The 16,080-nt window shown below is 32.9% G+C and overlaps 1 protein-coding gene across 2 annotated transcripts; it reads right to left on the reverse strand.

The window, feature by feature from the left end:
- Positions 1-225: 225 nt before the first annotated feature.
- Positions 226-11,158, reverse strand: LOC103873208 (ABC transporter A family member 4-like). Of its 2 annotated transcripts, none has more exons than XM_033273149.1 (15): positions 4,427-11,158; positions 3,931-4,340; positions 3,685-3,869; positions 3,415-3,534; positions 3,126-3,250; positions 2,879-3,037; positions 2,628-2,790; positions 2,419-2,544; positions 2,233-2,316; positions 1,821-2,146; positions 1,528-1,731; positions 1,349-1,458; positions 1,181-1,265; positions 974-1,102; positions 226-860 (listed from the first exon to the last, which is right to left on the reverse strand). In XM_033273149.1, exons 1-15 carry the CDS (start codon positions 4,496-4,498, stop codon positions 366-368), a joined length of 2,793 nt encoding a protein of 930 aa, XP_033129040.1. In that variant the 5' UTR covers positions 4,499-11,158; the 3' UTR covers positions 226-365. The 2 variants fall into 2 exon arrangements, with proteins under 2 accessions (XP_033129040.1, XP_009149877.1); XM_009151629.3 differs by having other exon boundaries at positions 3,685-3,829; positions 3,903-4,340; positions 4,427-11,157.
- Between the last annotated feature and the right edge of the window lie 4,922 nt (positions 11,159-16,080).

The raw sequence follows: 16,080 nt of genomic DNA on the forward strand, positions 1-16,080 counted from the left end.
AAACAATGCTGTGAGAAATACTCTATTATGTCTTGCTTAAAGATGTGGCCACTGTAAGCTAGTTAAAGTTTTCGTTAAATTGGTTGTTGTGTTCTTGTGTATTGGTTCGTATGCTTTTCTGAGACGTTTCTGCTTCCCAAGTACTTTCTATGTAACATCATTATAAATTCACATATTAGCCAAATTTGTTTTTACATGAATCATTCACTAATAAACAAGTCATAGGAACCTCAAATAAATTCACAAACTAGCTTGCAGACTATTTTAAATAATGCACATAAATCAAATCTCTACAACTTTATCAAACAAGAAATACTAAATATTGACTTTGAACTGACTGACAAGTATGCTAGTATTAAGAGGACTCAAGACAAGACATTAAAGGCCTGAGCAGTTCTAGCAACCTTAATGAAGACATCTTCAAGAGTTGTGTCCGCAAGTCCCCAAGCAAACACTTTGAAACTGCTCTTTGCCTTCTCTACCGCCTGAAACACTTCTGAGATCCGAACTTCTCCCTTTGGGATCTCAAATTTCTGTGTCCCACCGATATGATATATCTTCTTGGCGTTTGGAGAAACATCTTTAACTAACATCTCCACATCTTTCTCATGTTCTGATGATGTTGTCATGGTAAACACATAAGATCCACCGTATCTTCCTTTTAGCTCTTTTGGGTTTCCTATACATTGTAACCTTCCATCTACAAAAATCCCCAAACGGTCACAAAGAAACTCTGCTTCTTCCATAGAATGAGTCGTGAGAATTATCGCAGTGTTTGTTTTTGCGCGTTTGATGACAGTCCATAGGTTCATTCTTGAAGCTGGATCAAGCCCTGTGCTTGGCTCATCCATATAAACCACCTTTTGAGAAAAAAAAAAACATTAAATGAAAAATGGATTGTTCTCTCTTAATCACATGCAAGGTCTTGTTATAAGTTTATCAGGAGATGTGTCAAAGAGACAATGCCGTGTACCTTAGGACACCCAATAAGTGAAATGGCTACACTCAGTCTTCTTTTCATACCTCCGCTGTATTTTCCAGCAGGTTTATCACCAACTCCTCCGCGAGATAGGTTCACACTTTTAAGAGACTCTTCTACAGCCTTATATGCATGGATTGATGTTTTGAAACATTAGGAGTCTACTACAAAAGCTAGAGACGCAAAATACAGGTAACATACTTGGTTGAGATCAGAGCCTTTAAGGTTCTTAAGCCTCCCATAAAAGAGCAGGTGTTCCCTTCCTGTCAGAGTCTCCCAGAGCAAGCTGGTATGCACAAACAGACAATAAGAGAATGAATGATAAAGAACAATATAATGTCTTCTAGATTTAAAAAAAAATACAATTACTCGTGTTGTGGGCATACACCCATGCTGGTGTATGCTCTGTCCATGTCCTTGCATATGTCCAAACCTCGAACAAAAGCTGTCCCAGATGTTGGCTTCACAAGCCCTGTCATCTAAACAAGAGGTTTTAGTCAGAAGTTAAGTAAAAAAAAAAGATTTTCTTGTCCATTTTGTGTACTGACCATATTGATGAAGGAGGTCTTGCCAGCACCATTGGGTCCTAACATGCCAAAACATTCTCCTGAAGGTACCGCCAGAGATAGTCCATGAACTGCTATTTTAGGCTGGTTCCCATCCCTCCCTGGATACATCTTCTTCAAGTTGTCACATACAATAGCATATCTTGTGGTCGGCTCAAGCATCATCAACTGATCAACCTTTTCTCTCTGATTAGAAAACAGAATATAATTTTTCATCAAAACAGCTAGAAAAATGCAAAGAAATGTAATATAATATTTATCCTTTGTTGACATACCTCCTGAGCTACATCTAGTTTCTCCATTTCTACAGAAACTGCAGAGCCTTGTTTTTGAAGGCTAGGCCTTGGCAAAAACTTGAAAGGGTTTTTCAAGAAGAACAAGGGGTCTTTTCCGGATGAAGATATCTTATCAATATAGTATGCTGCAATGAGTGATACGAACCACTCAATGATAATGATGTAGAAAACTTCATCCATTCCACTATTACTGAAATCATCCCACTTCATCCCATCCTTCTTGTTAAGGGCATACTCGGAGAACTCATACAACCCACGGTATAAAGAGAAGCCCGGATACACCTCCATGAAAAAAATCCAGCGTCCTGGAAGAAAGATTATACATTAGCATTGGGCTCAGTTTTGTGAGAATATATATATGTGTTCTTCAAGTTGTTATTGATAACCTTACTGGGAAATGATGGATCTTCCATAAGAAACTGGAAGAGAAACGCGCCCAATAGCCCAGATCCAAAGACGTATATGTAAGCAGCAACTACAATTTGTGCATAAAACAGAAAGTGATTCCGTTACTTTAACAACACCAACATGTTTATTAATGAGTAGATGTTTTATAAAGTGGGACTTTTATTAGTACCTGATGATGTCTTAACTTTTGAAAATGCTGAGGATACTAGAAAGGCAATGGATATTTGAAGATTAATGTAGATGAAATAGAAAAGGAACTGGATGCTGTAGTTATTAAGCCTGAAGAACTTCAGTCCTACAGGTTACCATAGCTGCTATAATAATAATCCAATAGAAAAAAAACTTGTTCTATAATAGATAATGTAAATGATTCACTACCTATTACTGACCCAAATATCAACAAACATATAACGTATAATGTCGATATGGAGAGAAAATAGGCGTAGGAAATCATCCAATAGGGACCATCTCCTAGTCCATGCATCTTCATTATGATTCTTAGACGCTGCTGCTTCTCATAGACCAATGTGTTCAATACCACCTGCAAATTTAAATGCATGTATGTAACTATTGAAATCTCATGATAGGCTTTGTAAGATCCTAAAGCTGTCCACTCAGAATGAACTTACAGGGAACAGAAGAAGAATAACCCATGTGAAGAAAATGGGGCCAATGGAAGACGCAACGTCCACATGAAGCCAAGTTTCTACTTTAGGCATTTCTTTGACAAACTCGAATAGTATCTTTGTCCCTGGCCCTTTCAAATACTGAAGATAAGCATTTGAAATCTGCAAGAATTGAGTTTGGTCAAGAGACTTGTCATAAGTATTAACAAAAGCTTGAAGATGTCTTGCACAAAATACTTAGGTTTCTTACTAAGTTGACTGAGCGAGGAACTCGGACAAGCTTTACACGCCTTTCTAGTAACTTGGTCTTGGATGTAGAGTTATACCATATGGTCACATTGAATTTGTTTCTATCCGTATCCAAGAGATCATATGCTAATGAAAGAAACAGATAAAAATATAGAGAAAGAGTCAGAAATTGCATATGTAAATACAGAGACAAACCAAGTGTAGGTAAGTGGTCTAATGGTTTTCGTTCCCTCTATATATTGAATAAAACACAGAGACAAATGATATATACATGGTTGAATAATAATTACCTGCAGCAACCTCATTGATAACCTCCTCATGATTTCCTTTCTGATATCTCTTTAAGATATCATGAGTGACGTCTATGGAGTTATTCCGCCAGAGACTCAACCCTTGAACGCATCTCACCTCTACTTGAAGACACAACACAGCCATTAATATAATGAACACAATTTAGGTACATGGAATTTCTATAATCTTGCATGGATATTAATTATAATTGCTGAACTTGAACATACATATCCACGCAAACTTGGTCATTGACATTTTAATCTACATACCTTTCTGAAACTTTTGAGGAGATTGTCCGAAAGAGAATGAAAATGTAGTTCTTGGAGTGCATTGAGTTTGGATGTTGAATATGGGAAGATTAGAGTGGATCCCTGGATCAAAATAATTGGTGAAGTCTGGCTCTGATGTTGTACCCTGAATATTCATGGTAAGACGTCCAGTGAGAAAAAAGAAACTTGATGATAACGGAAACAAGACAAGAACGTACCAAGACATTAATAGCTGGGTTACGCAACCAGAATACAGAGGAGTTCGCAATGAAAGAAGTAGTGAGCAGATTCCTAGATAAAGCTGCTCCAAGGGAAAGGTTATTCCCAGTAACAAGTATAGTTACAGGACAAGATCCGTTAAGTCTTCTGCACGAGTCTGAGGGATTTTTGGGACGTGGAATCTGTAAGAAAGGAGGCAGTGGTGGAGGGCTTGGGAAGGCGCAAAACAATGCTTGTTTCTGAGATGAATATTCTAATCCGCAACTATTTTTATCGCATATACCGTCTCTGTTTTTGTCGTCAATGCATTGACAACCGCATCGATTATCAGGAGAGTTGTTAACCTGTGTATCGAACAGCGCTTGAATACTCACTAGAAGCACGCAGAGGTACAAGGGGATCACGATCAGACGCACGTTGCTCCATAGGTTTCGTCTCTACAACACACACATGCACATATGTTTATGCAACTCATTTACCACAAAAGTTAGTATCTATCAATCAACACATGTTTTAATCATACCTGATAGGCTAAGTTTTTCCTAGACAGGGCGTTGGCTTGTGTCAAGAAACTGGCGGGAACAAGATCTGCCATTGATGAAAGCTTTGGTTTATATCTTTTGACTTCTTGTTCTTTCTGTTTTTACACTTGAGCTGTGATATCACTTAATTTGGATGCTGGGCAATTACTAGGAAGGGAGGAGACTACTTAATTTGGTGAGATAACTATAACTCTATAATCATTATCCACATGGCGAGCTTTTGTCTTATAGTAATAAGTATATTCAATGAACGAACGAACTTCATTTATTCACAGGAAGTTGCAAGGGTGTCATTCAATAAATTTTCCACCTTTCATGTGATAAGATCATGCATGGGGAGGCGTGGTATGTAGTTAATCACAACTATCAAATTTTATATGTATAAATAACTTGATCGTTGGAATTGTCTAGAAGCGCAAGAAGATGTGATAGTACTTGAGGGACCTTCAGATCCGATACAGTCCAGGCTTCGATTCTCGTTAGCCATCAGAGAATTAACATTTCGGCATCACCACAAGCAGTAAACCGACACGTGGACTAACGTAGGATGCAAACATATGGATAGTCTGACCCACCTTAAAGTGGAGGCCATGATACTTTTGTATCATCCAAAAAAGAAGAAGATATGATAGTACTTTGCATAAACATACTAGACTTTCAGTGTGAAACTAAAATTGAGAAGATTGAATTAGAAAACAATTAGGAAATGGCATGTAGTTAGTGATTGCAATTGTGTCTTCCCACGCATCCCGTCTCTCCCTGCTGCGGGTTTGGTTTCGAGTGGGTCTCGGCGGGATAGGCCAACACGGGCCACGGTCTTGAGAATGGATGACCGAACCTGCCCTGTTTGTTGGGGATTTTTTGCGGGTCGGTCTGCAGGACGTCGTTCTTCCATATTCTGCACACGACAACAGAACATGATCACTACCAAAACACCGTGCTATTAATTTGTTCATTTGTTATCATTGTATTGCGTAAGACACTGAGAATGATTATTAAGAGGAAGGATGATAATTCCTTAAAAATGTTCTTGGGTCGTGTTGAAGAAGAAGTTGAAGTACCGACGATGGAGAGATAAGTTTGGAAAGATTAGGAATCTTTCAGTACTAGTTGTTATGATCTTAACATATATTGTGTAAAACTGATTAATCAATTCTTGTAATAGACTGTTTAGGCGATTTTTGATAAAGCAAAAGGTGTTTGCTAATTATCATTGCCTCTTGATTTATATTTTGTATTACTTTATTTCGAGTCCATTAAAAGTAATCTTGCTGATATTAGCCTCCAAATCTCCCAAGAGATTGGACAATCAAAGTATATGTGACTCTGGCGATGCATTACACATGAGGCAATTGGGGTCGGTATTGAATCTCAGCTAAGAAGTCTATCCCTTGTAGGGCAGCGATTCAACATAAAAAGCCAACGCAAGAAAATGTGTTTTGGAATACCATAGGAGTTCCACAATTCTCTTCCAAGGTACATAAGATATTGTAAGCAAGATATGATATATCATCCATGTTCGAAATCTTATAATGGTTTTATCATTACTTCCCATTTATAGTGGAAAGGAAAGCATAGAAGGAAACTTGTGCTTCTGATCTGGCAGGCCTCATGGGCAATCTTTCCTTCAAATAGAACTCCGATAGTGTTGCATTGGCCGATATTTCCATTCTAGAAGAAGAGCCAACGACGAATAATTGAAAGTCACCCATCCAATGGAAACTAACTAGTTATGCAGCCGGAATAAACAGGTTTGTCCATTTCTAACTCTTAGATTTAGCATAGAGAACACCTCTTGCTTTAAACTTAGACCACCATTTTATTTTTGTGGTTAATTGTATTTTTGTCTAAGAAATTACAATTGATTTTTATTTGGTAAAATGCAAAAGATACTTCTTGTGTATTAAAAGATTATGATATATATATATATATATATATATATATATATATCCATATAATATTTGTATTTAAAAATTAACGATTTCCATTTAATTAATATACTTTATTTTAAAAATAAAATATAATAGAATAATTGTTGGAAAATAGAAAAAGTAAAAATAATAAATTAATGCAAATATTAATTATTTTAATATATTTGAAAATTCAATTTCATATGTGTCAATCTATATATCTAATATTATTTGAAAAGTTAATTTGTTGTTGTAGGAAACATACAGAATAATAAAACTAAATTTGTCTTTATATAAAAATCTATTGTTTATATTTTACAAATCTTTCCTTTTTATTATTTATGTGCTTTAGTGAAAAGGAAAAGTTACTTAAAAATTTGATCACAATTTTATTAAGAAAAAGAAAACATAAATAACTGTTATTAATGGCAACAAGAAATAATATTATTAGTTCATTAAGGTTATCAGTGTAATAAACCATTGTGAAAGTTAACGTGAACGTGACACATATGAAATTGACTTTTCAAATAATATTAACCAAATAAAGTTAACGTGAACGTGACACATATGAAATTGACACAAAAAATTATCTATAAATTTTAAAAATATATACTTATAAATATATATAAACATAAATTTACAAAACACATTTAAAAGAGAATATTTCAGATATTATTTTCTATAATATTTTTTACTATACATATCTTTTGTTCTAATTTTTTTTTTGATTAAAATTTCTTTTGATCAAATAATTAATAAGGAAATAATTTTAACCAACATAAATGATTATTTAGTATCTTATTTTTTCTCAAAAATGATTTAATCTTATAATTATTTAAAACCAAATAAATATTTAAAACTGTGAGGTTGCAACAAAATAAATAATATTTATTATTTATCAATATATTTTTGTTTGAATGATTAGAATTTTTATAAAAAAATTTATCAACACTTCATTTTTTTCTAATTTTAGTTCAAAAATCATATATAAAATTATACATAATCTTACAAAATATATTTTTTCATCCTAAGATAAAAGTAAACAAAATCTAAATTAACAAGATGTTATTATTTTAGTTTAATTGTAACTAAAAAATTTTGATCAGAAATTTGATACAATCCAGTATACTAAAATATGAATAACCTACCATTATTAATATGAAAAGCAGTCAAAAAATTATGATGATTTAGTGTGTAGTAGTGTTAAAACAACTGTGTACGAATTTTCAAAATGTAACATGTTCTGTTTATTAATACAACTCTTATTTAATTTTTCTGTTTTTATTTTAGTTTTCTAGAACAATATATACACATTTATACAAAATTTTTAAAATATCTTTCCAAATATAAGAGGATGAACTGAAATACATGAAATTATGAAAATAATAATCCAACTTTAGCATAATTAAAAATTATTGTTTAATTTTAAAATAGATGAAATTTAACATATCAAAATAAATATTTGAAATAATACAAAATATTATATGTGAAATCACATATGCAATTAAGATGGGAAGATAAAAAAAATATTTTTATTATACATAAAAGTTACAAAATAACTTAAATTTTATCAATTATTTTAATTTAATTATTACACAAATTTTTGTACCCGTTAGAATCAACTAGTATCAATTTTTTTGTAACAACATGAATTTCGTTCAACTAAATAGTGAATAGGATAATACAAGAAATCAATCAGCCATGAAGGAGGCAACTTAAATACAACAGATAAATCATTTTCCATCCTCATCTTCTTTACGATACAATCTGCTGCTTGATTCTTCTCTCTGTTAACATGAGCAAGTGAGTGTTTTTGCAGTAATTCAATCCAATGTCTGATGTCGTAAATCAGATTTCCTAACTCCAAACTTTCATGATAACCATTAACAATATCAACCAGATTCTGATTATCTCCCTCAAACCACACATTTCTCCATCCTTGAATCCAAACTTGTTGCACTGCATAAAGGAATGCTTGGGCCTCCCCTTCTAATGACGATGTAATACCAGTTAATCTAGCTCCTCCAGACGTCACCATTTTACCGGAATGATCTCTTATAATCCATCCAACTCCCGTATCAACACCTTCTCTGTTATAGCTATAATCAAAATTACATTTCAACCAGCCCAAAGTGGAGGTTCCCATGTAGAAGGACATGTAGATCTTTCATGACCTCTCTCATTACGTTTCACATTCAGTATTCATTCATCATTAGCATCTTTTCTTCGTCTCACATCTTTAAAAGGATGAACATTTCTCTTATTAAAGAGAAATTCATTACGATATTTCCACACATACCACAATGTCCAAAAGGAGTGAAAACGATGAATCTCATCCTAACTTAAATCATTCATTAGCTGAAAGATCAAGTTGATGTTCTCTTCAAGATTGTCTGAAAATTGACTCACCAGAGGACTGTTTGAACATCTCCATATTGCAAAAGCATGAGGGCACTTGAACAGAGCGTGGTTTATAGATTCTTCTTCATAACAGCATCGCTGGCAAGTAGGATCCACTTTAACTCCCCTAGAACATAATTGTACATAGGTAGGGACAGCCCCCGAAAGAACATTCCAAAGAAATTGTTTAATCTTCGGGAGTATATTAAGTTTCCAGACTAGAGAAATTGATCCACGCGGACTCTGAATTATATCCCCATCACAAAGATCATGAGTCAAAGCCCAATAACCTGATTTTACCGTGTACTGCAAGTCTTTAGTATAAGGACAAATCAACTTATCTTGTGTAGCAAATCTGGATAACTTGATTGTCTTAATCAACAACACATCCTGAGGACTGGACAACTGGTCTAGGACTGAATGATTCATAGATTTTTCCAGTCTGGAGTGATGGAACCTAACATCAATCATACTAATATATGTTTGATACCGAAGTTTGTGGATGCAAATAACATGAGCGACTTCCATCCTATCAGCTTGTGTTCAGTAGCATATAAGTCGATATCTAAGATATTATGCTTGAGGCTTCAGGGATGTTTGGATACAATTATTTCTGATTTTCAGGCAGCCTTTGTTCCTGATCGTCAGATAACAGATAATATCTTAGTGGCTCATGAACTAATGCATGCCCTGAAAACTAAAAAGGATTGCTCTGAGCAATATATGGCTATCAAGACTGATATTAGTAAGGATTATGAGAGAGTGGAGTGGGGATTCTTAGAATCTACTATGGCAATGTTGGGATTTGAAAGCAGATGGATTCAGTTATTCATGGCATGTATTAAGTCTGTGTCTTATTAGGTCGTGATAAATGGAGTTCCTCATGGATATTTTACACCTAACTCGGGGCATAAGACAGTGCGATGCACTGTCACCTTACCTGTTCCTCCTGTGTGTAGAGGTATTGAGTCAGATGTTGGTTACAGCTCAGCAAGCAAATATGTAGCAGGGTATGAAATTTGCAAGGAACTGCCCAGTAGGTCAGCCATTTACTATTTGCTGATGATTCTTTATTCTTCTGCAAATCAACTAATTGTTAATGACGCTCAATGTATGGCTCAGATATTGCGAAGACATGAACATGTATTAGGCCATAAAGTTAACTTGGAAAAATCATCAATTATTTTTGGTATGAAGATTGATAATGTGATTCGTGGAAACATTCATAATATCCTTCATATTCGAGGTGGAAAGTATTTGGGGCTTCCAGAACAGCTTGGTCGAAGCAAAGTTACTAAGTTTGAGGGAATTGTAAATCAGATCAAAGCTCAAATAAATTTTTGGTACAATCAGTTTTTGTCACAAGCAGGAAAGGAAGTATTAATAAAATCAGTCCTTCAAGCAAAACCAGTGTACCCAATGAATTGTTTCCTTCTTCCAAAAACAAATAAACTCTTTGTTAACAGAGTTCTGGTGGGGACATAATAATGATAAGAGGAAAATACCGTGGGTCTCTTGGAAGAAGATGTGCTTACCAATAGGCTTTAGAGATTTAATGTCTTTTAATCTGGTTTTATTGGCTAACGAAGCTTGGAGGATTCATCAGAACCCAAATTCCTTATTGAGTAGACTCTACAAATGCATGTTTATTATTCGTCGTCATTCTTACAGACGTCGAATATAACTAATACATCTTATGGCTGGAAATCTATTCAAGCCGGTAAGAATTTGCTCTGGAAAGGTTCTCGTATGTTGGTAGCTGATGGTAGAGATACAAGTGTTTGGTTTGATCAGTGGCTGCCAACTGTTCCCCCGAGAAGAATCGAAAATATAACTGGTCCGGAGGATTCAAAGGTTTCGGATCAGGATACGAGAACTAGTATCAATTATTGAAAACACCAGTAGAATACTGTTTTATCATTACTTTTACAGTTGCTCAAAAAAAAAAATCATTACTTTTACAAAAAAAAGGAAATTAACACAGGAACTTTCGTATTCAATTACATGGAGTGATCCCCACGACTCCATCGACCTATAGACAATAAAAAAGTTTTGTTTTCATAGGATATTAATTATTTTTAGATCTTTACTAGTATAACATTAGTTATTACGTGTGCGCACCATCGATGTAATTGATACGCGCTTTTCAAAAACTCTTTTCAAATCCTTCCTACAAGCTAGTTACTTGGAGGACAAGCAATACATGGTCCGACGAAACATAATTATGTGATACAGATTCAGATTCAGTAATCGACTGACTACTAGCGCTGTAGCACGTATTAGTTGACCATAGTTATCCCCGTTTCTAAAACATAATTATTGTCTAGGTAATCCCCTATATATTATTTGAGAAGCATTACAACTTCTTTTTGTAGCCACATGTCATCACTAAGATGATTCTTAGAATCATTAGAGAAATATGTTGGTCCATCTAATTATATAATAAGTTTTTTTATTAAACTAACAATAAATTCATTATTAATGTACTTCATTATTTCCTTAAATAAAATTTACGAAATTGCCTAATGTGGCTAAAGTATATATGACAATTAATGATTTTCAATAATAAAGATTTGATAAAAATTAGTGTATCTTCTATCATATTTGTTTAATTTTAAACTATTAAATAAATTAAACAACCACAATAACCATATAATAAAAAAAAATAGATTTTTTGTATATGTCATATTTTGAATTTTGAAAAACGACTATAAATTACTAAAACTGTTTAAAGTCTTACATTCAAATGATTACAAAATTATATAAGTGAAAAATATAATTTAATTAATTATTAAGATTGATATATATATATATATATATATCGTTTTAAATTAAACTATAAACCATATAAAATACATAAATCTTTTAGTTTCAAAATTTACTTTGAACAACGTTTTGGTAAAAGTTTTGAACGAACATTGACAACTTATTTTTTTTAATTATAAATTATTAAAACTATTAATCTCACAATGAAAATTTTGTTATCAGTAATTTAAATTTTTCTCTATAAAAGATACAAATGATCAAAAAAAACTATATGAGTAGAAATCATCATTTAATAGACATTAGTATTAAAAATATACTATGTATGTTAGTATCATTTAAATTTAATTACATATCCTATCAAATATTAAAAAATATTGGATTAATAAAATTGATTTATATGTTCACACCAATTTAATTATATATTTAATAGTTACTGACTTTTAATTATTCAATATATATTTATTATTTCATAATATGTAAAAATATTTAATACATAAAATAATTTTTATATATAATGTTCATTCCGCGCAAGGCGCGGATCTTAACCTAGTATTAATATTGTATGTACAGCTTTCTGCATCATTTCGAGATATTTATTTCCTCGAACAAGTAACAACAGGGGCGGATCTAGTTGTAAGATTAAGGAACATATTACTAAATTACTATCCTTCCGTTCCTAAAAGATCCATATTCTAGAAAAAACTTTTGTTTCAAAAAAATACATATTTTATATTTTTAATGTAACTTTTGTCACTTAATAATGAAAAATTGTGAAGTTCAAGAACATTAAGTGTATTTCTTAAAATCTTATTGGTTTAAAAATATATAAAATATAAAATTACAAAAAACTATACATTTATAGTTAAGTTTTAATATGTTTTATTAAAAAGTGTGAAAATTCTAAAATATGAATTTTTTTAGAAACGAAGAGAGTATTAACTACTGGAAGAGAATCAAAATTAGACGGGGAACGTGTCCCCATAGGTTTTCACATAGGTCTCTCGCTGTCCAGTAAACATAAAATTAAGGGTTCATTTTTCGGGAGATGAAGTTCTCCTAGCACTTTGAATCTTCGGATTGAGCTTGGAAGGTTACAGCAAGGCTCCCACACTCAACATGCACACAGAAAATTTCTCTAATGGGCCAACGAGAAGAGAAAAAAAAAGAAGTGTTTTCCTTATGATATACTATAAGTCTCTCATGCCAAAATCATGTTTACTCTACTAAAAATGGAGAGCCTGAAGTAAGAGATGTTTTGAGTGAAGAGTTTTGTCGGAAGATCAAAACTCCAATATACTTATGCATGTGTTTGTGTTAGTTACAATCGTGAAAGGATTGGGATTAGAACCCTTCTGTCAGCTGCTTTACGAATGTTCCCTTATAAGAATTTATGAGGAAATTAGAAAATTAGAAGTTGCTTGTAGAAAACCTTTTTCGTTTTCTTTCTAAGAAGTTCAAAGTTTCTACCACCTTTCTGGTGAAATCTTGAAATCATTTCCAGCATTTTAGAGTCAAATTTACTCTAACTCATTTCTATTTATCTCTTTAAAATAGAGATTACTTTTTCTCTATAAATAGAGAAATAAATTACATTCATCTATTTTTCTTTGTACTCTATTGTATAAGAACATTATTTAGAAAAATACATTGCAGTAGACTTCACCTCTATTATAGAGTTTTTCTATTTTAGAAGAAAAAAATAGCAAACTATTTTGGAAATGATTTCTTTTATAGAGGAGACATTTTGGACTAATGCCTTTCCCACATGACTTGTTCTAGCCAGTAGCGTATTTAGAAAACAACTTAACCAATAACATTATCGTAAATTGGAATTATTTGCTTTGTAATCTAAAAATGTAGTCTTCTTTGTCGGTAAGGTGAAATGCACCTTTTTGGTGGTGGTCCAGTGATAGAAGGTTAGATCCACCGTATATGGCAGTTCCACACTGTAGTGGATTCGTCATCTTAATATCGCTTTAAGCCCCACTCGGACTGAGGTAGAGGTATTGTTTGGTGATTAGGAGCAGTGTGTCAGCGTTTTTAATGATGAGATAAAGAGATTTGGTGGTTGGCTACAACTCTGTTTGTAGTTGACTTTGTTGGTCGTGGGTTGGCAATGTTATCGACAGTGATCACTCCAGGAGCATGGACTATTTTGGTACGCTTTAAGGAGAGGCTAGATTTGACGGATTTGGATAACCTGACTCTTCAGTGAACTTTTTCGGCATTGCTAGTTCTGTTCCCCAGCTCAAGTCCACCAGATCTGGTTTTCACGCTAAACTTTTTCCATCTACATTTCTTTTTGGTTTGACATTTTTCAGTTGTATGAGTCTAGTATAAATCTTTTAAACTACATTTTTATTCAACCCATCGTCGAAGAGCCTGTTTTGACACTCATTCGGGAAGGAAAAAATTAATGCGTTATATTTTAAAAACATCATCATAAATTTTGAATTGCTCATAAATACTTTCATAGAGTTTAAGCTAATTACTTTAAAACTAAAATTTGGAATTAATTACTTAATTTTTTTTTAACTTAGCAGAAATTGACTCCGCTCTTCGTAAAGTGAAACCACCACTAAAACTATTTTCAATATATTTTGCTATTTTTCTCTAAAGTAGAGATAACATTTGCTGCAATGTATTTTCTAAAATAGCATCTCCAAATATATAATAAAAATGTTACTTTCTTTTATACATAAATGGAAACAGTATTTTTTTTTAAAAAAAATAGAGATTAGTTGATATAGATAAATATAAAATAGGTTGGAGGTATATATGTTTGGTAGATGATTCTTGGACTTTTACATCGATTTTTAGTGGATGTGAATGGATTTGAAAAGATAGCTCTGGATAAACACACTTTATGGGTACATGAAATCAAAGACGAAGAGAGTCTGATTTGCATTCAGAGTTAGAAGCGCTATACTGGGCAATGGAAAGTATGTTGCATCTATCATTTAAATGACTTGGAACTAATTGTAAAGACATGATAGCGATAATAGAGGAGCCGCATGCATGGCCGACTCTCTGGACAAGGTGAAGGAGATACAAGAACTGAAGACAAGATTTTATGATTTCAGGATATCTTACATTCTTCAACGACAGAATGAAACTACTGATTTTTTAGTTAGAACCACTCTATCTTTTTATAGGATTTTATGTTTTGTTGGTTATTTTACTCAAACTTAATTATCCAAACCACTAAAATGAAATTTTGTTGACAATTCTTTTTATAAAATCTCTTTTTACTCTTGCAACATTTGTGCAAACAGTAACAATACACCGGTCCATGCCACACTGATAAATTGGTGGAGCTATTTGTCTACGTGACTTAATGAAATTGACTACACTAAAATCGGTTCTAACAATCGCACATGCATGGTTGAATCTGAGAGATATCTTCAAAGTTTCCTCTCAACTGTGATGTATATTGTAAAATGAGTTTCCAATATATATATTATGTTTTAAAAGTAAATAATTTTTTTCTGTTTAATTTGGGGGCTGAAGTCCAACTAATCTTCTAAAGAGATAATACCAGAGCCGGTCTTGAAGAATTGGAGGCCCTAATTTAATTTTTTTTACTACAAATTTATTTATATTCCCTTTATATTTTTTCATAAACTTTACTAAAAAGTATTTTATATTATAACCATAGTAATGGTTTTCCTTAAGAAAAATAATTCACAAAGAAAATTATGTCGACAAAGAAAACAAATCTAAGTAACAATAGGTTTAGTTTCTTAAAACGTATTCATGGAAGTGAGTTTACAAAGAAAATTATTTCTGATGACTGATAACAGAGTTATTTTCTTCTGTAATGTTAGTTTAGTTTACAAAAAATAACTCAGTTACAAAAATATTTTTTTTGAAAGTTACCCCTTGGGGTGGAGGCCCCATTCAAATGTTTCACTTCACTCCCCACAAGCCCGGCTCTGGATAATACCGATGATAAGTCCAATTCAAACTAGAGGCGGACCTAGTAAGGAAGGAGTGGTGTCATCTGACACCTCAAAAATGTTAATAGAAAATTATTTTAGCTTATTAACAATACGATATCAGTAGCTTAGATGGTAAATTTCTACCCTATAAACCCACAAAAACCCAGGCTCGACTCCTTCTTGACACCACCTGTCCTTATTATTTTTATTTAACACAGTATATTGAACCCAGTAATAATTAATCCTGGGTCCGTCCCTGATTCGAACAAGGTTTAAAACATGTTTCCATCTCCGCCAAATTAAACAAATGGCAATTTAATTCCTGGCAGGATTCAGATCCAATATCACCACATATTTATGCCTTTCCTCAAATTTTCCTCTCAGAGCATCTTTAACGCTAAATGCGTTTTAAAGTTTCTTAGTTTTTGACTTTTTTTTCTAAAAAAAAAAAAAAAAAATTATAATTCAATCCAATTGCGGGCCGCCACGTGTTGGTGGGGCCCGCAAACAGTGCAGAAAACAGCCCATTACCGATCCTTAATTCATCACTTCTGTTATCGATTTTTGTTGTTTTTGTGGGACCCCAAAGTTAAGAAACCCACTTATAAGCTGGGTTAA

Source organism: Brassica rapa, chromosome A06 (assembly GCF_000309985.2).
Source record: "Brassica rapa cultivar Chiifu-401-42 chromosome A06, CAAS_Brap_v3.01, whole genome shotgun sequence".
In the NCBI taxonomy this organism is placed as follows: Eukaryota; Viridiplantae; Streptophyta; class Magnoliopsida; order Brassicales; family Brassicaceae; genus Brassica; species Brassica rapa.

Excerpts from the sequence above, each read along its gene's own strand:
- LOC103873208 (XM_033273149.1), bottom strand. The coding sequence starts at position 4,498 with ATGGCAGATCTTGTTCCCGCCAGTTTCTTGACACAAGCCAACGCCCTG. Across the intron at positions 2,791-2,878 it reads TTATTCTTCTTCTGTTCCCT|GTGGTATTGAACACATTGGT; the intron begins GTAAGTTCATTC and ends TTAAATTTGCAG. Across the intron at positions 2,147-2,232 it reads GGAAGATCCATCATTTCCCA|GACGCTGGATTTTTTTCATG; the intron begins GTAAGGTTATCA and ends TCTTTCTTCCAG.